We start from the raw sequence: 24,228 nt of genomic DNA, 5'->3' as shown, positions 1-24,228 counted from the left end.
CTAAACAAATCTAGAGAAGCCCAACAGTCTCTCTGAGCACTTAAATATCATTAAAATGTTATTTCAATAATAAATATTGTAGTTAAGTTTTTCTGACCTTTAAATATGTTTATAACACAATCTAAAAAAAAATTAGTCTTGTTGGTTGATGTTACCGTCGTTGTGGTGGCAACAATGTTCGAGTCCACGTGCTTACTGTTTTCGTGACAAGAAGCAGTAGGTGCGCACGCTTACTTTAAATCTTAAGTTTCTTGCTGAATTAAACGATTTTTTTTCGATTTACACGTAGCCACCCATGTCAACTTCAGATGACACTGTGGTTAATGCCACCACTGAATCGGTGAAGTGCGCGGGAGACGATGGCAAGGCATGCAGTGAGGTTGTTGAGAAGTCGCCAAATGCTTCTGAAACCAGCGTTGAAGTCAAGGACGGTATCACCACATCGAGCGCAAACACAAACTCCTTAAATGCGACATCCGACGAAACAAACAAGGTCCACGATCCTTATTTCTATACCAAGAGAGATGAGTTCACCTCTGAGGTCCACAAGATCGAAATTGGCAATCTCCCCAAGATATTCGGCCACGGTGTAAGGCTCGACTTGTTGCTTATGTTCAGCTTGACGCGTTGTTCTTCGCCGATCAACACTTTTATTTATTGTTTCCCGTCTTCCTTTTTTTTTTGCAGCAAATGAAGAAACTTCTGTCCAAGACCTTACACTTAAATCCCCACAAAATCAAAGTCGTGAACAACGCGAGGTTTGCCTTTGTGTCTTTCAGGTAAATGCTGGCCGAGTTCTTGCTTGCTAGTGAAACTGGTTTAATTAAATTTCGCTTTCACCTGCAGGTCCGAAGAAGACCGTGAAAGCGCTCTGCAAAAGATTCAGGGCTACAAATTCAAAGGATGCACGTTGACAGTAAAGGTATATTGCAACACCTACTACACAATGCTATCAGTAATTTAGGGCGTTATCTTGCATATATATATATATATATATTGCAGTGACAATAAAAGAAAATGTGTGGATGTGAAAACCATGCGCTTCTGAGTTTTGAAATTTTTTGCAGAAAGCAAATCCTATGGCTGATCCGCTCATTCAGAAAAGAAAACTCGGCGAAGCGGAAGAGGTCATCCCGCTAAAAAGACAGTGCGATGAATCCAGCATCTCCGAGAGGTTTGTCTGTTACTGCGCTTTCTGCAATGGGTGGAATATATACATATACAAGATGCCCTTGTCTTGAAATGATATAATTTACTCATATTGGGTTCATAATCTCTTGTGCATTTCGCTGTGTCTAATATGATCTTACATATACTTACCTTCAAAATTTGCATTTATTTGGTTTAGCTTGACTCATCACAATGAACTGATAAGCACAGGTCAGCCAGATTAGCAGAACTCATTCTTGTTCACTTATGAAATATGCCTTCAGCTGAGGGCTCACTTAGACCCAAGCTCACCTGAAAATTCACCCCGCTGAACTCACTCAAAGCACGGAATCACTCACAGATTCACAAAATCATGTGCTCATTTAACCCCATTCATATATAGGGTGTCCTAGATAACGTTAGCCAAGCTTTTTAATGGAAGAAATTATTTTAAAAACACGGTGCAAGGTACGATTTTAAGAACTATGGTGTGCGATTCTCAGACCTATGACCACACTGCACCGTAGGTCTTTTAATTGTGTCTTGCATCGCATTTCTAAAAAAAAGAAAAAATTAAATGAACAATTTGGCTAATGTTAGCTGGGGCACACGGGATGCAGAGACTCAGATTCGCATGGGGTCATGTGGACTCAAAAACAATTATAATTACTTGCGACTCAGGCTTGCTTGAACTCACTCATTTACACAAGCTCTGATTCACCTGGACTCGCTCTAGGCTCACAGCCACTTCAGCTCAACTCACTCCAATTCAGGCTGAACGAGAAGAAGGGGAACCAAGGGGCCTGATTTTATGTGTCACAGCCAAGGAAAGCATAGGGAAATTAACTGTGGTTCTGAATTCAAATGCAGAAGTAATGAAGAAAAGTGCAATGAAATGTCGCCGGCGGGAGCTTGACCCACGTCTTCCGCATTATGAGTGCAGTGGGCTACCACTTGATCTGTGGCAGCTATCCTCCCATCCACTTTACTGATTATTTCTATATGTCCCTATCTGGCCCTGGGAATGTTTGCCAGTGCCACTTATGACCATGGCGCCAGATATGGCACGTAGTGTTTGAATTAAGGAGCAGGCATCAAGGCCACCCGAAGAGCCTTGACTTGCTCACACCCACCTGGGCTCACTCAAGACTCATAGGTGGCTCGAGTTGAGCTCACCGATCTAATGCGCTAATGAGCTCCTTGTGTTTTCCACGAGCCCTTCAAAGCGCACTAAATAGAAAAATGATTTCTTTTGGATCAGTAAATTACCCTTCCGCAATATCAAGAACACCACCCTTACCACGATAAGATGCTAGGTAAGCAAAAAGGGCAATAACAAAGGACAGGTGGTGATGCGTCCTTGAAGTTCCCATCGCTGCGTCAACATGCTGGGACGTCATGGATTTTGACGGGGTCTTCTAAGGCCCAGCTAATTCTTTAGTGATAAAGATTGACTACATTGTGTTCTAAAGGAGCCAAATATTGAACATGACGAGTTTCTGGAACTTTTACTGAGCCAATGCGGCCTAAATATAAAAAAATAGTTTAAAATCCATGATGTCACAGTGACATACCGGTGTTTGACATTCGGCGCGAAATTCGGAAACTGAAACTTTGCCCCTCATTTTCTCTTCTGATAATCTATGTATTGTTTCTAAATTAATGACAACGGAGTTTTCAAAGAATGCTTTATCCGTCTGAACCAACTTGGTGTTTTGCTTTAGTGTTATTTTAAGTAAGCAAGTGAGTGTCCATGTCACTCGCAAACAAATTAAAAGGGAGACTAAAGGGAAAAAAATAACACTTCTACAATATGAAAAAAAGCCACCGTCACTGTGAGAGCAGGCATAGTTAGCTGGAAAAGATGGAGAAACAGAAGATAACTGTGATGCCACCTTTATGTTCCCACGCCAGCACACCATGACGTCATTGATTTTGATGGCACCTGCTGGGGCCTAGCCAATTCTTTCTGGTAAAGGTAGACTAAATAGTATTTTAAAGGAGCCAAAGACCAAACTTGGCAAGTTTCGACAACTTTTGCTGTGCCATGACAGCCCACATATGAGAAAATGCTTTGAAATCAATGACGTCACGCTAATGTGTTGGTGCTGCTGCTACCTGATTGCGAACTTCAATAAAATTAAGTTTGTCCTTTATTTTCTGATTGAGTAAACATAACGAATACACAGTATTGGAGGAATATTTTATCAGTCTTGAGTTATCATTTTTCTCCTGTGTACCTTTAATTGTCTTGGTCATTGAGACCACATTTCAAAATCGTTGCAGCACTTAAAAGGGCAATATGTCAAAGTTTTAGTGCCTACTGAAAAGCAGTTGATGGTTAGGCATAACATACACTTGTTTTACGGCATACATATATATCTGGGCAGAAATTTGCTTTAGTGTAATGGAATGTTGGAACCATGTTGGTTGACATGTTGTGTTCATAAGTTATGTAACCCACCTCTGCCATGTCTCTAAATGAGATAGCAGTATTTGTAAATAAGATAAAAATAGTCAATCCAAAAACACATGCTCAGCAGATTTTGCCCATGTCTGGGGTCTCCTATCATTGCCACAAATGTGTAAAGCACAAAGAATGCATTTCCTGTCTTTTTTGGCCTGATAAACTCGTTCGCAATCAGTCCTAGATGTGATTCCATGCAGTGTATGATAGGCATGGCATCATGCACCAGGCTGATTAAATCTGGGGCCTTTAAGACATTTTAGGCATGCAGCTTCCACACTGCTTGCCATTCTCGACACTTTATGGTCAGCACGAGTTTAAACCATGGTGGAAAGTTTATTATCTTTAAAGTTTGTCTTCTTCGGCTTTGCTGTGTCCTAGGCTTTCCCCACGCACAGTCCTTTGTTTGTTGGCGGTCCACTTAATTGCCAGCCTGCCCTTACTTACTATGTAGTAAGAAGATGCCACATCCGTTGCCAAGACTAGCCATGTCCTCAGCTTTTAATGAAATGTGTTTTATATGAAAAAAAAAAAGTTTTCCGATTTTGTCCACTTATAAGCCACATGGCCAGGGAGCCATTTACCTGTTTTAAAGATGTAAGGTAGAAATAAAAAGTGCCACTTCTATGAGCAAGTGTCTATGCCGCCTGTGTCCTTGCCGTAGTTATGCAGGACTTAGAGATAAAATATGTAAATAACATGTAGAGCCGGCAACCAATCAAAATGTTTAACCCACTTAATCAGCCTTTTAATCCAATAATTATTCTGTTCATGAGATTTATGTATTAACATGCTTAAGTATGGTGAAAGATTAAAGCTGGTGATTTTTTTACATAAACTTTCAAGGAAAACCAAGTCCAATTTGAATTGACATTTGCCTTCAATATATCATCACCGACGCCTTCCTTGGGTGAACATGCATCAGGCATAATATAAACAACCTCAAGTGCGACCATTGGTCCAGCGCAAGTCCACTGCCTTCAGAAGTACAGGACGTGTTGGTAGCTTTTGCCCTAAGACATACGCAGGTGCCGTCTTACTGTCGGAACATTTTAGCTCAGCCTGTCGTTGGCAGCATCAGTGATGACGCTTGCCTGGTTTTCTTCGTGTGACTCAAGCCACTTATCACGAATAATTGGCAGGTTAATCAATCTATTACCCAGGCCCTGATAACATGTTTTGCAGAATCAGAGAATCTGTGGCTTCCTGGTCAGACCTCCCGTATCAGCAGCAACTGGAACAGAAGGAAGAACAGATGAGAAAAGTCATGGTGAAGTATGCCCGGAAACTCGAGCAAGTTAACCCACGTCTCAAGTCATGGATCAACAAGCAAAGGTTAGAAAGAGTAAGTCTTAGAATCAGAGGAAATGGTTATGGCATAAAATTTTCAAGAGTTGGTGATTGTATCGAACTGAAATGGCCCACAAGTTTGGTGATAGTACTTTGGCTTGGCACACCATGCATTGGAAGAGACAGCATAGAAATACGGTGTAGGTCAGGTGTCACGAGTAACTTGCCGGTGATGAGAAGTTTTTTCTTGGATGCTCTTTTATTGTGGCGTCCAATGATCTTCCATGTACCATTGCAAAGCAAACCATGGCAAGAATGTTTGTGCAGTATGGGCCTAACCGGTGAAACGCTGTAGTATTCAACTACTATTATTTACTTACATGTTTCGTCTGTTTTTATTGGACAATAAGCAAGTAGTATTAGGCATGGGACAGTCGTCTACTTAACATAGGTTTTCACGTGTTATCCAAGTTGCAACGAGCGCTTGCACATTTAGGTGTTTGTTCCAAGTTTGACTTATGCTGCACATTGGATGGACACTGTGACACGCTAAAAAGAGACGAGTGGTCTCTGCAGTTTTTCCACTGCATACACGTGTCATATTTCTACCAGAGGCCGTATTATGTAAGGGTTGTTTTTCTTTGGATCTATCAATTTCTCATTACCAGTCACTATGAATAGCGAACACTGGTAATAACAAAGGCTAGGCATCATGCCAGCAAATGACAACAGGCAAAAAGAAAAGAAAATCAAAAGAGTCACTGCAAAGCGCTGCGGCCCCAGAATTGTGCACCTGCCACCTCGGGTGGAAACAACTTTTCCGAGGCATGTTGACGCACTTAACAATGTATTAAAATGCCAGTAAAATGGTGAATGTATTGAGATGACTGTCTTGTTCTTTGCAAATGTCCCTTACTGAGATATACTTTGACAATACGCTCACACTGCTTCTGTTTCAGTTGCTCTTAAAAATAGCAGCGTTTTTTTCTTATGTGTATACTAATGCCTGCAACAGTAAAAGGCCAGTGTGTTAGGGTCATTTTTAACAACTGTCACCCTACTGCAAGTATGTCTGCCATTGAATCCAACTTAGACATTCTTCTTCTCGCCAACTGCAGAAAAATGTAATCACATGCTATGGTCACGCTGGATAGCAAAAGCACCTTACATTTCTGCACGGTGCACCGTCGTCACAAGGTCTGCATTCTTTCCTCCAGTGCTGTGACATGTAGCCACTCGTTTCTCACACAATACTAGCCTGACTAGAATCATCTGCCAGACAAAATAGTTCCCGCTACTGATGTCGATCTATTCTGTAAATAAGGAAAATTCTGCAGTGTTCTGGTTGCTTAAACATACTAGAGTTCTTGCACAAGGATAACGAATGGATGGACTGTACTCGCTTCAGTCTGTCCATTCGTTTTGCTTGTACCAAAACTCTAGTGTTCGGCAAAGCACTTAATAGTATTTTTCGGCACGTCTTTCCACTCACCTGCCACTATTTCCTTGTGTAAGTTTTGTTTTAGCTGCCTGCAGCATGCTTACATATTCTTTCTGTTCCTGTTGTGTTCAGTGAAATATTTGTCATTTATTCTTGTCTTTCATACTTTTGTATGTTTGTATTCATGAACCCCTCCCCTCTGTAATCCCTAATATAGTAAAATAAATGAATAAATACTCAATAAACATGCTTTGTATGCAGGGAAGTGCATAAATTGGGCGTTTGCCCCCTTGAGCCCATCAAAGCGTCTCCAGTTGTAGACGGCTACCGCAACAAGAACGAGTTCACGGTCGGTAGACACCTAGAGACGGGGGAGGTCGTTGTCGGCTTCCGCATCAGCAGCTACAGACAGGGGTCGATGAGCGTTGCTTCGGCGGCTGACCTCCCCAACATTCCTGAGCCTGCAAAGAAGGTCGCTCAGGTATGGTTGTTCTTTGTGAAATGTAGTGTCTCAAACGGCATCAGTTCCATTTTAATTGCTTTATTAGTTTGCTGGTGCTTATATACTCATCATTGATTGCATTTGTTTGAGCTTTGCTGCTTTCTGTCGCATCAGCATGTATCAAGAAGAATGTAGTCATTCTTCGCATGAAAGCAGAGCCAATGACAACAGGGAAAAAGTAAAGAAAATCAAAAGAGTCATTCCAAAATGCTGCGGTCCCATAACTGTGCAGGTAGCACCTTGGATGGAAACAACTTTTCCAAGGCACGTTCACGCACTTAACAATGCTTGAATGCAGGTGGTTAGCCGTTAGTTGACTCAGTGTCTGGTCTCATGTATAAAATTTCTTGCATGATATCTCCGCTTCTGCTCAACGTATGACAGTATTTGTTTGAGCCTTACTGTGTTTTCTCGTGTCAGCTTGTAGCAAGTAGAACGTAGATGTTGTGTTTCACATGGACACACAAATAGTAGTCATTACAGTAAAAGCTCGTTAATTCGGACCTCACGGGACCGAGAAAAATGTCCGAATTATCCGAATTCCGAATTAACGAATGAACAGGCAAAACAACATTAAAATCAAGTTGGAGAAGCATACCTTTATTTACCAAAGTATTTTGCAATAGTCGTCTGCTTTTTTGCTCAGATTCCGGCTGACATCACAATTTTCTTAACTCTTCCAAGTGGCCAACAGCCCGCAAACTGTCGGAAGTGCTCAGGCAAACGCCCTCCAATATCAAAAGCGCCTCCGTGACTTCTCGTGAGGTGCGATGAGGTTGTGGCTGCACCTCCTCGCATGACTCTTCGTCTGAATCATGGTCTTCCCGGGCACCCGTGACATCATTAATAATTTCTCCATTGGTCAGGAGACCAGTCGTGGCGACAAAATCATCAATTACGATGTAGTCCTGAAGGGTCACATCTCTGGGAAGGTCACCATCGAAGGTCGGGCAGTCATCATCGGTGGACTCTGCTGACACCTCGTCGGCTACTGCTGCATGCTCGGGCCCCACAACACCACCGTGCCGAAAACAGTTGGCGCTGACTTGCGAAGGTGTATTTTTCCACACGGGGGCAATGATGTGCACTGCGCCGAGTAAGTCCACTTCATACAGCTTTCCAACTTCTAAGCATAAGATCATTCACTGTAGCAGGTGCTTTCCGTACTTCGACATCACGTAGTGAATGATACCCTGGTCCATTGGCTGAAGGGCACATGTTGTGTTGGGCGGCAAAAAAACTACCTTGATGCTCTTCAGTTCGACTGTGCACTGCAGTTGTCAACAACCATAATTATCTTGCGATCCTTAGACGTGAAGTGCCGGTCTAACTGCTGCAGCCAGCCTCGAAAAATGTATGAGGTCATCCAAGCCTTCCTGTTCGCTCTGTACTCGACAGGAAGGCTTTAGATGTTTTTAAAACAATGTGGCTTATGTGCCTTCCCGATGGTAACAAGTGGCAAGCGCTCCGTGCCAGTGATATTGGCGGCAAGAAGCACAGTTATCCTCTGCTTGCACCAATGCACGGGTCCCCTTTGAAAGTCACCGTCTTGTCGGGCAGAGCTCTTAAAAATAGAGCAGTTTCGCCTGCATTGAACACATCACTTGGTTCATATGCAGCGATGTCCTCAAGCAGCTTCACATTTTTCCACTGGGTGGTCACACTTTCGTCAACGCTGGCCTTCTCGCCGCACACACTTCTGAAGACGAGTTGGTGTCTCTTCCGAAACCTCGCTGAACCACCCTTCTGAAGCTCTGAATGATTCAGTGTTCATCATTGCAGTGTACTTCTCACCTTGTGCCATGATGAGAGGTCTGCTCAAAGGCAGATGTGCGTTGCGACAGTCAGTAACCCACTGGAGCAAAGCTTCTTCAAGCTGAGGATGAGCTACGGTTCGTAACCGCTTTCTTGATGCATGAAACTTCTCGCTTTCGAAGGCTTGTAGAATCTGTTGTTCATTTTTCACGTTCGTTCCCAACATGCTCTGCTTCACGTTGTACTTGGTCATAACACGCTGTCGCGTACTTCTGCCATACTTCCGTTCGTACATCTGCCGCTTTCTTGGTGTTTCCATCACTGTAGCGCACGATGGTGGTGGCATGCAAAACATGGTCGCAACAAAAAAAGAAAACTCCGCAAGAAGAGATGATGCCGACTCGACAACACAAGGGAAAGTGGCGTCGAAGGCGCAGTGGAGCAAAGAAAGAAGACACCGACGTTCGGTGATGCTGCGATCGCCCCCACTAATTGACGACGATGGCGATACCTCTCAGGTTTCGTTTTCACTCCAGTGGGGCCAGCGCTGCTTTACCACACTTTTGTGTAGCGGCAGCCGCCAGCATTTGTCCGAATTAAGCGGTTCGGGCCGAATTCTGACAAATTAACGAAGGTTTGGTCCCATAGACTAACATGCACTTTGGCCGGGACCAATAGAGCCGTCCGAATGATCTGAATTTCCAAATGAACGAGCTTTTACTGTACTAAAATGCAGGGGATTAGGTTGTAGTCGGCTCTGCGTCTGGCCTTATGTACAAAGTTTCTTAATGATACGTTCTTTTGCGCGCAACATATTGAGACGACATCAACGCATTCAACACTTGGAACACTACCAAATTCTACGTCATTCTGTTGTGTCATTCTTGTATGATGCCTGTGCAAAAACAAAAGCAAATGCATTTGGATAAGCTTGCTACATACCTCGTGAGGGTTCTCTTTATATCAACAGTTGTATATGGAATAAAAAGGTTTTCTGTACATTTATAATTATGTGCAGTGCACAGGCAAAGCTGATTTATTTTAATTAGATACATATCTTTTGCTTGCATACCTGTTGCCGACATTCAACTCTTGATCTTGGTTCTTTACTCAGTTTTTCTGTTCGTGCGCCCTGCAACAAGTGTTTCTAATGTTTAAGTGAAGTCTCGGTCGAGAGCCAGCACTCTTCTCATGTTCATGGCTTCATGCAGTGTGCGCTTGATCTTCTCGCAGTGCTTTCAGGACTATGTGCAACAGTCTGGCAAGGAGCCCTTCAACCCGGAGACTCACGAAGGTTATTGGCGCCAACTGACCGTGCGCACGACCAGGCGAGGCCACATCATGGCCATTGCAGTCATTCATCCTCAGGCACTCAGTGAGGTTCGTTTATCCACTTGCACTTCTCATATTATATACAGTCAACGTCACTTTTTTCAGACTCCCTAAGGGCTGCAAAAATGTCTCAAACAATGAATGCGTGCCTTTTACTGCCTCTTAGGGCTCGAATCACCACAGGCACGTCCGAAACAGCTCTGAAGGCCTGCCAGTACACTTACTAAGCGCATCGGTGCTGGAACTGAGACATATCGGTGCACATCAGTTCACTTGTTGGTTGAATCTGTTAACTTGCATGGTTGTGAGTTCGTGGCTACACAGTTGACTCATGTTCTTTCACACTACTGTGTGACAAGTTTTGATGCAAGAGCTTCAAGGGGCTCATTGAGCAAAAAAGCTGGTGCTGTCTGTAGCAACGAAACTTCCCATCGGCTGCGACGCCATGTCACGAGCGCATTCACGTTGGCTGTGACTCTGGCTTGGGCTGGCTCGGGCCTCGACGGAGCAGAGCGGGCGAAAGGGAACACTTGCCGCAGTAGCGTGCCCGGCGTTGAATGAGAGGTGAGGGCATCGCTGGGATGCCAAAGTACCCTTGCTCTTGGAAGCCTGTGTTATCCGCGCATTCCTTGTCCACGCAAGCTCTCGTCTGCGTTCTAACAGCACCTCGGTAAGGCCAAATTAAAATGTGCCAAGTGTCTAAACACGCTCGCTTGCCCACAAGGAGTTCATAACTTAGTTCATAACATAGCCATTCATAACCTTTTAGCGGCATACAAGTGGACATGAATGCTCTCGCATTCACAACTCATAAGAAGTGCTTAGGTGCTCTCCAATCTTTTTGTACGTGTATTGCATTGGGCCTAAATTATCTGAAGTTCAATGTCACCCTAGGCAAAGCTGTGATTCAACTTGGCAGTGGATGTCACTCACTACTGCAAAGAGAAATCTCCAGACAAATGGCGTCTCAATGTACAGTGGCCGACTCGCTACAATTCAAGCTAATAGGTGTCACAGAGCTTTGCTCAAATTGTCTGAGTTGAAGAAAATGTGTACCAGAGTGAAAATGTGAGTTACTATGCAGACATATGTACGCACAAAACAACTCCCTGTGAATCACAAGGGTGGGTGGCCTACCACTACGAATTTTCATGATGGTGATAGAATATGGAGACCCTGTGCAATAGTACATGTCTCAAAGGTCGAAGCCATGAGCATCAACGTTCGCAATAAATATCAAGTGTGTGTGAATATTAGTGGTACAGCACACAAATGTCCTCATATTGACTTGTTTCTTGCTGTATCTTGCGGCCCAGGGTAGCCAAAAATCGTTGAATTCACTGGTGTGTTCAGTTAGCTAATTTGATAACCAGAACGCTGAGTTATTTTGTTGTAAATATCGAAACTTTACTGAAGCCAAATGTATACTTACTCTGTCTACGCATGCGATCAGGATTGAATAGGGGAACTATGCAATTCCATCCTGCTTGTCTGAATTGAACATTGCAGGCCTTGGCAGCAAAGGTATTTAGCTTCGTTGCAATGCTCGATCTCAAAATTTCATTCCTGGTTGTACAGTGTACTTGTACTGACTTTACAGCCGTCAGTTTAATTATTATTACTTTTTTTTGTAATTCTATGTGGCTGGCAGGTCCTGGCTAGCTAGACTTTTGTAGGCCAAGGCCTCCATTCTCTTGCTTTCTGAAAGTGCTGGGCTTAAAATATATATACATATATATATGTATTTTTTAGTGTTTGATTCCACAGCATCACTCTACATTCCTCATTCTGCCATGGAGTAATTGGGCTTGTCCTTCGTGTAGTAATTGCTAGAATTAGCATCCCTGTACCCTTTATAGGTTTTTTTTTTCTTGCACATTTTTACACTTCTTCGCTGATACCTTGTGTAGATGTCATCAGCTCTCCAGTTAACACAGACAGTATTGTTTGCTGAACCTCTTGCTTCATTCTTGTACATTCACTAGTATACATATGTAGCCAGCTGCCTTGGCACCTGAGCATGGTCAACCTGTACTATAATTTTTAGTATCCCAATCATATGATTGCACCGTGTCAGACAAATATATTTCAATTTACACAGTCGACTTCCATTAATTCGACCCTGATGGGACTGCTGAAAATGATCAAATTATCTGGTGGGTCAAATTAAACAAGATGCAAAAAAAAAAAAAAGACTGCACAACATGCTGCTAATTTGTTCGGCAGCGTCATAATTCGAACATGCCTGATGTCAAATGTGCGCCCGCTTTCTATCTCTTCAAAGTAGAAAGCTAATGTAGAAATGACATTACAGCTCCAAAACAAAGTAGAAGTCTTACGCGAACCTGATTTTATAGCAACAAAAATGGGCAAGATCTAATATGTATTGCACAATGGTGGCCAGTTTCCTAGTCAGATTCGCCGCAATACATCTGTGTTATGGGGTAAAGCATACAATTGCTGCAAAGGCAGTTTTGGTATCATGTTCGATTGCACCGTGCAGGCCATTTTCGACCCAGTTTTCCTGGAAAAAAAAAAGCGTGTTTAGAATCAGGTAAATTACGTAATATTTCAGTGGGAAATTTGATGTGTGTTCAACGCATTCCCTGTTCCCCATGCTCCTTCTAGATGAATACTGCCACTAAAAGGCTTGCTGTTGATGTCAGCAGAGGGGCCAGGTGCATGCATGCTGACTTGTCAAGTTTGAATTATCCGGCGAAAGCCGATTTTACGATGAACATAATGGAAGCTTTGGCCTATAGAAATGCATGGGCACAGGTTGGTACCTTCGGCCTTGATCAAGTTAACCTACAAATTGAACTAAGCGGACTCAAATTATTGGAAGTCTACTGTATGGTATTACGGCCATGAACCTGTGTCTTGGATAGCAGCTGATAAGCTTAATTGCTGCAGCTACTGATACACTGAATATTGCATAACTCGTTATTGCTGTCTCTCATCTTTCTTTCTTTTTCTGCTTCTTGCTTTGGCCTTTCAGGAGGACATCTTGCAGGAGAAAGAAAAGTTGCGCCATTTTTTCACAGAGGGTCCTGGAAAACCGAGTGGGGTCACTTCGTTTCATTTCCAGAGGTTTGACAAAAAGCGTTCTGATGAGGATCAGCCAGAATATGAACATGTTTTCGGGACAGAGGTGAGGAATCCCTAGATCGTCATGTCGTGCAGTTGCATGTAACACTAGTGACCATTCTTACCATTGTTCTCATCCTTATGACAAACAATATTATAGTGATTGTGACCTCATGAATCGTTACACCATGTGAACAAGCAACAGTTCAACGTTTGTGAGCCATAATTATGAGTGTACATGTGTATGCGTGGCGCCCTCTGGCCATTAGCAGTAGATGTGGCATTCTACTATGTTGCAAATGCTAGTGCTTTTTATTGTCATAATTACTGCCAGTTTTCTTGCTGAATTTTATTAATGAATGTATCTGGAGGAGGTACTGTCTATCATCACTGTTCTAAAGTCGTTGACAGCCTAAAGAAGCAGTGGCAAACACACCACTGTCCTACTCTGAGAACTTGTATAGATGCGCTGGCCAATTACATTGTCTCGATTCCATGACATCCCGGTGTAGGAGAACTCGTTTCAATACTGGTGCCTTCTAGGAACTGTATTGGAACACATAATCATAAAGGGCAGGCGCAGTGCAGTTTTGTGGACAAATTTCATACTGAATTCTTAGGTTGTCGTCGGGTGTATTGTAACCTGTGAGGTAATCTTTATTTCAGGAACGTAGATATCTCTACACACGAGAAAGTCATGATTTAGACAAGTTTTTTGCTCCAAGTTTGACTTCAATGTAGTAGTATCGAGGTTCAACTGAATCAAGATGCACATTGAATAACTGCAGTTCACCAAACTCGGAGCTGTTGGCTGCAGTTCATCGAGCTTAATTTGGAGCTGTTTGCTGCGTCGTGTCCGCTGTTTACCCGCTCTGTACTTTCATGATGTTAGACCCATAGAGGCTGCTTCACGTTCGGCATTTTCCCGGTATTTTCTTGTGTTTCGTCACCTGGCGTCGATGCCGAGAGTGGTACTCAAGAGACACCAGATCTCACCGCCGCCGCTGGAAGCGGCTCGATGAGCGCAGACCAATCAGCGCTGGTTCGCGTGCCGGTCGTGTGGCTGAACTTTCACGCGACGCCGTCGAGAGACGCAACACCGGTAAATACGCTGAATGTAGGGCGGCCTTAAATCGAGCCATTTCTCGCATTGGGAATGTGTCTCTGGCACGTGACAACATTGCCGGTGCCTCTGGGCTTTAAAGCCGTACAAGTTGGCGATTGATAATTCAGATTCAACAGGAACTAGCTAAAAGTCCGGATAGTTGGGAGTCCGAAACACCAAGTTCATGCAGTAAGTGCCATATTCTCGGATTGTCACTTCTGGGGAGGCTTTCGATTTCACGTGACTAGCGCAATATGTGTTGGCATTAATGAGTGAGGTTATTATTGCAGTGCCACGCGCCTTAGCTTTTGCATGTATATCACAGTGTGCCTTCTTGGCACAGTGCCAACCATGCTATCTTTCCCATGATCAGCGCAACATGCATGTCTAAACTGGCACTCTTGGCACGCTGCGTTATCTTGGCATGCTGTGCTATCTTGGCACGCTGTGTTATCACAGTGCAGAAACACTGCTGCTGCCCGGTGGATGCGTCCAGCGCTAATCACAGAAAAAAATTGCAAAAAGGAAAGTATCTTCGAACGTGATCATCCAAGGATACGGTCCAAGTTTATCAATGCGTTGCCATGCACACATATGCTTGCCTTTAGCCTAGACATTCCATGGCCGCGATTTTCTAGCTATGCCTTTTAAAGATATTCCTTTTTCACGCTTTCCATGCTTCGTCACTGGTCCGAGCACTGCTCCCCACCTGTTATCAACGGGATCAGCTGGCCAGGAACGGTGGACGATGATAGCAGCATAGAATCGAGTGGAAGGCGTAGCTACAAAATCGCGGCCAGTATCTTGACCACTGTCATGCTGTTGCTACAGATAAATGAAAGTACAATCAAGGCATGCACTAAATTCTCGTCAACGATTACTAGATCAACTAAGCTTTGCTAATTTCGATTTCGTGGAGGCGCCGCTGGCCATGCCGGCAGTGTATCAGAATGAAAATACCGCTTTTTCTGCTTGACTCAGTGGACAAATTAGCCCACGTTTGTGCAATCAGAGTCTTAATTATCACACGACCCGCTGTAAGGTGTTCGAAATTTCGGTTGTCCTAATATATTAGGTCTATGGGGCTAGTGGCAATGCCGCGGAGGTGTCCGAAGTATCAATTGGCCACTGTATAACGTGTTTGTCAAGTTTGACTGTTATGCATTGAGCACTTCTTTGATATATTAGCATGTTGATTTGCCTTTTCTTGTTTTGACATAGAGTTCGCAATGCTCAGTTGAGGTCAGGGCTTGGCATTTTTACAATGGGCGAAACTTTATGCAAAGTTTATGACACAGAAAGCTACTATAGCAGGCTTTTTCTGTATTGTAGATGTCACAGAATAGAAATATGGAATTGCACTGTACTCGTCAGTGAAAGAACACATTAATAGGAATATCAAATAGTCTTTGTTATTCGAATCGGGTTTGATTTGAGAATTTGCTGTTCAAGAGCCGCGAATGCATACCTGCCAACTCTCCCGATTTGTCCGGGAGACCCATGAATTCTGACCGGTCCTCCCGATTTTATGAGCGCAGCCACAAATCTTCCGAAATGCTGCTCCTGACTCACCGTGAAAAAGGAAAAAAAAAAAGGAAGTGATCATATTGCCATTATGAGCTAGGTAGCTAGCCGAAGTCAGATTGAAATCTAAGCCATCTCTATGTAGGCAGCGTAGGCTTAACTCAGTTCGCTGCAGATTGAGACGTGTTGAGCAGTGCGCAACAGGCAAAGTGGTCTCGTATGCGTTGCATGACACCCCCCTCTGTCTCCCCCCCTCCCCCTCGCCCTGTGAATCTCCTGAATTTTAAGGTCCCAAGGTTGGCAGGTATGCAAATGTATGTCCGTGGTCGAATAGTACATGATAACAATGACTCATTGTATGATGGGCTGAAAAGAAGCATTCTGGCAAGGTAGCCTTAAAATGCCCACCATTAATCCATCTCTACCAGAACTATTGCTTTCCAATACTGACAGGCATCAGTTTCCGTGGCAATGCAAAAACCAGCAACTTTTTTATATAATTTATTTATTCTGGTGTCTAGCAGCTGTTTACCAGATCAACAATGTTTCTTCCTTAGACTAGCCTGCATGTTTGTTACATCAATTTGTGCATTTTTTAAACTCTACTATGTGCACACCAAAGCAATGTGTTCATTTCATTCTCTCACTTTTAAGAAATACGTGTACTTGGCTTGCAGCTTTATTAGAAGATTTCAAACTTTCACCGTACACTTCACTCATTCATGATCTTAAAGTTTGAGCTGGGCAAGCATCACTGAGGCTGACTCCTTGCAACGCTGTGTGATTTGCTTTCTGGCCAAAGGACATTGAAGAAAGTCTTCTTGGTCTGACGTTCCAAGTAAGCCCTGATGCATTCTTTCAAGTCAACACACCGGCCGCAGAAGTGTTGTACAGGGCTGCGGAAGAAGTCGCAGGTCTCGGTGCAGAGACAACGCTTCTCGACATCTGCTGTGGCACGGGAACCATCGGTCTGTCTCTAGCTTCGGTGAGTAGGGCTTGCACAAACTGTGAAGAGAGCGCCCCAGTACACAGTTACGAACAAACTAATGCGGCCAACGTACAGCGAAGCCAAGGAAAGCAAATGCTCTGAACTCATTTTTGTGTGACGACTCGACAGACTCGCTTTTGAAACTGTCACTCATCATCTAATCGAGAATCTTATTTTTTTAGCTTTAACTGTTGAGATTATAAAATTATTTGCCGTCATTGCCTAGAACACTTGTATCTTGTCAATTAGCGCCCAAGATCCACACCTTTATTTTTTTTATTTATTTTTTTATTCTTCTGCCCACCTTTTTCCAGGGCTTTTGTTTCACATAGTTTCATTCCCTTCAGAGTAGCATGTATGCGAATACAGTAGACTTCCATTAATTCAATATATTGGTCAATTCGATCCCAGCCGGCCTCCATGCATTTCTAACACTACCAAGTGCGAAGAAAAGTTTGTTGTAACAGATGTTTGTTATAACCGGGTTTGACGAAACAAAAGAAAAGAGAGACAGACATAAGAATGCTTTAGTAATTACACAAAAAATAATTGCTGTTGAACCTACTCATAACATTACCGGATTTAGCAAGACTCGGTTGTAACATGGAGCAGCAGTGGCGCCGTGAGTACTTTACCTTTCTGTGGTAAAACGAACCGCTCACTACACTGTTCCCATGCCACATTATTGGTTACAGCAATTGCATATATTTGCTACCACACTGAATTTTACTGCCAGTCGAACTGCACTGTTCTTGCTGTTCTAGGGATGTCAGGCACTTTGAAAATGCAATTATGCAATTGTGGAGCATGGTTCGGCCTGTGAATGTAATCTGAACAGCTACTCTGATTGGCAGCGACATGCAAATTGCCTGCTTCAATACTGCCACATCGAGGGGCCTAGTGGCAGTGGTAAAACTGTAGTATGGCGGTCATTTCACAAATATGCACGCAGGGTGGCATTTTAAGACAGCCTGAAAGCTTTCGAATCTCCACATTTCTTCACCTTGAAGAGTCACCTGCAGGGCCATATAAATTGTAAGAGGAATGCGGTGCTGCAGCCCATACGGTATTGCTCAATTGTTGCTGTAGTTGCGTTTCATCATGGGAGTTCCTCCTTTCAGTCACGAAATTTAATTTGAAAAATATAAAGACTGAAAGCTTCTTTGCAGGTAGTTGCTGTTACATTTTCAGCTGCAAAGGGAGTCAATGCATGTTTCATAAAGATTGCAGTTCTTCAAAAGACATTCAGTAGTAAAGGTAGATTTTTCGTCATTGATAAAAATTTTCTATTAACATGCCTCAACAGTGTGCCAACATGGGTTGGTACATATGTATGCTAAGAAACAACGTTTTTGAATTGGGCAGGAGGAGACGACGGACGGTTTAGCCACGTAAGCGCAACAGACACGAGCTTGAATGTACTTGACACATTATGCATTTTGTGAAGGGACTACCGTGACGTGTGCATATATATCAACCTGCCAGATGTGGTGTCAAGCGTTTGAGGGCTGTGATTTATAACCACTAGGTTGTTGTGGAAACGGTAATTGACCTTTTCGAGAAATTCATGTGGATTTGCTAAGCAGCGAAAGCAGAAAGACTTTTGCTTGACCTTGCTTGCTTGGAGTCTGAAAAAAAAGAAAAAAGAAACACTGTCTGTCACATTTGTCTATCACTGAAGTGGCAACAGCGATTTAATGTCTAGCAGCATCGAAACAAAAATGTGGCCGTGCTGTGAGAAGGAAGCATACATGTTTTAAGTAGTACGTATTATCACAGTTGCATCAATGCAATGTTTCTTTTGATGTCTTTCTTCTTTTTCCTGAAATAAACCACTACTACTATGTGTTAATCTTTGAGCTTCTTTTCTTTTTCCTTAAAGCTCATTTTGTTATTGTGTCACAAAATATTTCTGTAGGATATTTTTATGTGGATGGTTGAATAGTGATAAGACTTAACAAAATGTGACATTTTTTCTTGTTGGAAGTTTAACTTAATTGACCATCAATACCTGAAGAAATTCAAAATGTTTAGCCTCCTTGCTTTGATGTGGTTGCTAGATATACATTCGCAAACTTAAATTGACATCGTTTCTTTGTGGCTCTGTGTTTCTTTTAGTGCATTGATGAGTAATTTTAGCCTATATCGTGTGATGAAAGTGCTAAAACTTTTGTTTTACTACCTGCTTTTTTTGTGGTATATTAGAGAAAACGTTGGCATTTATCACTAGTCATATGGTCATTTCTACAGTTTCTGGATAGTCCTTACTTTCTATAATTACATTATCTTCAAAAATAAGGTTACCTGTGTGATTAAAAACTACAGCGGTAAACTTTAAAGCTTATTTTTGGCGATTTGGTACATATCTTATCCGTATCCAGCATCTTGCTGTTCACTTGATTTGTAGATGGGTCTTATACCTTTGATTTCTTAATAAGATGTGTCTAAGAGCCATAAAAAAATGTAAGTACGCAATTAGGAGCCACCGAAAGGCAACCCAAGCTATGTTGCAGTGTGGTTCATAAAACGGCTATATGAAACATCGTTGAGTCTCTTTCCAGAAGGGTTGCAGTTGTTGGTCATCTTATCCTATCAGACTACGTGTTTCTCGTGACCCAGGACCTCATTGATAATGGCTTCATATGGTATCGGGGGTTTCCACTTCTGCCGTGAGGAAGTGAAGTTTTGTGACATGTAGTCTTTATGTATTAGAGTTCAGTATTTAATCTCTTTCACATGTTCGAGTGCTACTAAACCTGTTGGGAAGTGTACACTTATTGTGGTGCTGTGTATTGTTCTTATTAACGCAGCAAGCTGCACTATTTGTCGTTGGTTTGCCTCCATTTTGTAACAAAATAAAATTACCGAAAATGAAATGACTATTCATATGCACAGTGGCAAGCAAGAGAACAGGCTGGAAATAGCATTTCGAAAAGTGAACTTTGTCAGGGCAGGAACTGCTTTCCATGGCAGCATTTATGTAGATCACTTTATACAAGTGCCACCATTTTGGGTCGTTAACGCTGCTGTTCTTAATCTGCAACAAGCAAATGCACTGTGTTACAGTTGATTCATGTGCTTGAAGTGGTTTTAAGTAGGTGTTAGGTCTTTAATTGTCATGTTACTTTGACGTCGTTGTGAACAAAACTTAAAAATTGCTCATGTAACATCCCAGGACGGTGGTGCCTATGAATCAAAAATTAAATTGCCTATATAGCTCACTATATAGCTATGAGATTAATAGAGTCTGAAAGGAGTAAAGTGAAGGTAAAAGAACTGGAAATACCCAGAAGAAGATACATATTGATCATGTTAGTGAAAGGTGTGATTCAAGTTCTTCTAAGAAGTACGGGTTGACCAAAAGGAAAAATATGGAAAAGAACAGTCACGTGTAAGCAGGCTTTGTCATTCCAGTGGACTGAGTTCTTCCGGAAAACAGTAAGCAAGCAGAGATTGGCCTATCAGTGCTTACATATAGGACAGCCAATGAAAGAGACCCTCCTATTCTCTTTTGCAGCACTTGTCCATTAATGCCTTTGTTTTGTTTGTTCTCACCACGTAAGTTTTATTAATTGAGCTGTGGAGTCATACAGTCAGTTGCACTTGGTCAAAAGTTTCTTTCTCTTCGTCTTTTTTGCTCTCTTCACAGAAAGTGAAAAGAGTTTACGGTGTTGAGGTGTGCAGAAGAGCTGTGCAAAACGCCAAGCGCAACGCTGAACTCAACGGTAAGTAGCATTTGCTGCTTTGTTACGTGGATCAGTAGTATGGAAGCAAAAGCAGTCTACGGACTGGTCTTTGTGATGTGCACTTATTATAGCAACAAGTATAATGACAGTCTTTTTGAATATTCACACATGATCACTTTCATTTGTCCCCTCGCTCAGTTGACGAACCCGCTGTGGTGGCACAGTGACCGTAGCATTATGCTGCTTACCATAAGATCACAAATTTGGTTCTCGACTGCAGTGGTGACATTTCAATGGGAGTGCCGTGCATTAACACTCATGTACTTAGGTTTGGGCGCACACCTTAGATTTAGGAGCCCCAGGTGGTCAGAATTAATCTGGAGTCGTCTGTCATGGCATCTATCATTGCTGCAGTGTTCTTCATTATTTTCCTTAAAGGCCCCTGACTAGAGGGGCATTACATACATTAAATTAAACCCTGTCAGTATAGTGATCGATAATTCAATCAATCAATCAATCAATCAATTAGTCTATAAATTAGTCTATCAATTATTCAGATAAGAGTGGTTTACAGTGACTACTACTCATACAGAGTGAGGAAGAGGTCATTCTGCAGCTGACAAGGGCAATACAGACATTGCACACACCTTTTATTGGGTATACTTTATGTTGTCTGGTAAAGAAAAAAAGAAAAGCCGATTCCCTAATAATGTTTCTTTTTGTTATGCCGCAATTTATTGAAATGTTCCTTACTGTATATGTTTTCAGTAATCTCTTGTAATTTTGCATTGAAATTCTTTTTTGTCATCCTGTACAAGAATGTATTAATGAATGTGCACCTCTTACTCATTGTAAATTGCCTCACAAGCGTCACGAGCACATGCTTTTCTGCACTAAAGTATTAGAAAAGTGATAATATCTGCCAATAATCTATAGGGCCACTGCTCACTCTTCTAGCTGCGTATAGTGGATTCAGCCAAACACCACGGCACCTTTAATTACCCGAATCAGATCTTTTATTGACAGCCACGCTTCGTCTGCTTACCACATACAGTGCATTCGTAACCTTGATATGCATTGTGGGCATCATGCAACAGGCCTTGTTCATTTCTCTAAGTAAGGTGTGCGTGTTTCTGTGCTCCCGTGTGGCACACTCGCAGGCATCAAGAACGCTAGTTTTGTGCAAGGGAAAGCCGAAGACGTCATACAGGATGTCATCCGCTCAGTCGGGGGCAGCGAGGAAATAGTGGCCATTGTAGACCCACCGAGGCAGGGCTTGCGTAAGTGCTTCCTGAGTTTTTTCCGTTTCTTTCTTGTCAAAATAATAACTAACTATGGGAAGTCGAGAGCGCACCTGCTAAGAGATGCAGCGCCCAGTAATATATCATGGATGTGATCAGGAGCCACAGTACAAAACGTTTTCGACTTGCAGGCGGGCAGCACGGTGGTTGTTTCTAGTGTGGGGTGACTCATTTGGCTCGCATGCTTGCCTTTCACTACTAATCACATTGAGAAAATTTATTGTCCCACGACCCACATATTTTCGTTTGAGCTGTACGTAATTATGCAAGCATTGAATGTGCAGAAGAATGTCAGAGCTAGGGGCCGTCAACTCTGGGTCTGACAGCCCGTGAGCTATGCCTACTGGCCATCAGCGGCTGTCAGCAAAGCTGCTGCTCGCCTAGACATGCTTTTATTGACATTGTTTGTGTAAAATGACAGAGCATTGTGCAAGGACATTTGTGTCTTTTACCAGACGATTTCTGTGCAAGTCTGTACGTTTAATTGTGTTGAAAATGCTGGCTTTACAGACAATAAAGTCTTGCGCACGCTTCGATGGACTGCGTCGATCAAGAAGCTGGTGTACGTCTCTTGCAACCCAGAAGGAGCACTGCAGAACTTTCTAGAGTAAGAAATTACACTTCCTCTTCAGTTTAGATGAGCATTTGTTCGTGGTTATAAAACAAGGGCAAAGTTATGTATGCAGAAGAGAGAAAAGGTATGCATTATTCTTTTGGACTTACTATTCTGCATCCTTTTGTGGTGGTTTTTAAATCATGAAGCATCACTATATTGCTCAGCATTCCACTCCTAACAAGCTTCAATCAATTCTGCCGACCGCTCATTAAATTCACACTCTTTGTGTTAATGGAACAATTTGACTATGCTGGCAGTGCGTGCCTTTGGATTTGGCAGGTTTCTCGACAACTTTAGTTTGCTCTAATTTTCTGTTATGCTTTACTGCTATGCTTTACTTTCGAGGCAATCTTAAGTGCTGTGGCTAGCGACGTTGCAAGTTTTGCTAGCAGATTATTCCGTTGGGGTTGCACTGCTTCATCGTGAAATGTTTCTGAGCATTCATTTTTGGTGCTGCGAGAATGTAGAATGAAAGACTAAGATGCCATTCTTTGATCTCTTGCTTGAAAAAAAGTGATACTGCAGTTACTGACAGTCTGCATGACAGCACCGTCGCAGTGAAATTTGCAGCAACATTTGCTGTGAAATTGCTCCAAGATTGCGCTATAAGATCGTATGACTTGCGTTTGTTGCAAATTTTCAGTAGCTAGCAATACATTGGAACAACATTTGTGCTAGCGTATACCTTTTATAAACATCCTAGCGTTTAAACATACCCACACTCAAGCACAACTTGTGTGTAAATTCACTACGTGCACACACACTCGCATGCATGTACATATGTTCTAACACGTGTGTGTGTGAACGATTTACCAGATTAAATTACGTGACACCCTTTTTTTTTTAATTTCACTCTCCATCATTGGCTTGCATGCCATCACCACACTGCTATTATCACCAGGATGGGTGTTAGCATGAATCTAAGGAAAAAAATTCTAGCAGTGTATGTGCTTCGTGTTCACTGTGGACTGTATAGTAGAGGTCCTATTTCGTCTTTAGTGCTAGATTCCACTTTTACTCCTCACCTTTGGTGCTTTAGGCCTTGCATTACCTTATACATACCTGCCAACTTTCCAGAATTTTGCATAAACATTAAGCATTTGGGATCGCTTTACGGTTTTATGAATGTTGCATCAAGTTTTACGAAAGACGCTGTTTACGAAAAAAGTTTTGCTTGTTGTCTCCGAACCTCCCGTTGGAAGTTTTCCGATGGTGAAAGGGTGCATGAGGGGCACTCGCTTCGACACAGGCGAGTTCCTGAAGCAGGCACAACCTGCAACAGCAAATTCACTGAAAGGCAGTGATGTTATATAGAAAACAATGCATTCTTTGTCAGTTTTGGCTGTTACACCCTTGCTGCTGCTGCTGTTGCTTATGTGTTGCGTCTAAAGCTAAGCGATGGTTAATGAAGTGTATACGTATCCCATAAAAGGCGAGGTTTGAATGAGTGTGTGTTATCAGAGGTTTGCCTTATTACAGACATATGAACTTTGCAGCACTATGTGAAAGCACTTTGATGTGCAGACACCAGTTTCTGTCGATGGCTATGTTAATTTTCAATACGCTCGCCCGTTAATTAGGAATGTTGCCTGACCATACTACACTGTGGCAGCACCAAACTGCATGAGTGTGCTTTGCTGCTTATGGAATGGCCCTGAAATTCCACAGCGTAAGTCCGCATCCATACCAGATGCGTAATAAAGCAGCGCTACTAGGATTATTGTTTAGTGGCGCGTTGCAGTAATGTCTTGACGACAAAATTCTTCAAGCCGGCGAGTAACGCCGCACAGTTGTGCACAGTCAATCTTTTCTCATTTCAGTTTAGCGAGGGCTGCGTCAAACAACTACAGAGGAGACCCGTTTGTGCTGACCAAGGCTGTGCCAGTGGATATGTTTCCGCACACACCACACACCGAGCTTGTGCTCCTGATGGAGCGTCTCAGTGTATGATTAAAGCTCTTGGACTCTAGAGTCCACAAAGCTTA

The 24,228-nt window shown here is 42.7% G+C and overlaps 1 protein-coding gene across 1 annotated transcript; it reads left to right on the top strand.

Annotated features, from left to right (window-relative positions):
• Positions 1-181: 181 nt before the first annotated feature.
• Positions 182-24,228, top strand: LOC126548446 (tRNA (uracil-5-)-methyltransferase homolog A). The gene is made up of 13 exons (XM_050196607.3): positions 182-589; positions 688-779; positions 847-922; positions 1,068-1,174; positions 4,802-4,951; positions 6,609-6,828; positions 9,838-9,984; positions 12,935-13,087; positions 16,455-16,637; positions 20,290-20,365; positions 21,487-21,606; positions 22,138-22,234; positions 24,064-24,228. The coding sequence occupies exons 1-13, from the start codon at positions 296-298 to the stop codon at positions 24,191-24,193; spliced, it is 1,845 nt and encodes a 614-aa protein (XP_050052564.1). The 5' UTR covers positions 182-295; the 3' UTR covers positions 24,194-24,228.

The sequence above is a fragment of the Dermacentor andersoni genome, chromosome 3, assembly GCF_023375885.2.
Source record: "Dermacentor andersoni chromosome 3, qqDerAnde1_hic_scaffold, whole genome shotgun sequence".
Taxonomy (NCBI): Eukaryota; Metazoa; Arthropoda; class Arachnida; order Ixodida; family Ixodidae; genus Dermacentor; species Dermacentor andersoni.
Note: the sequence above shows the minus strand (reverse complement) of the source record. Positions and strands in the feature narration are given on the sequence as shown.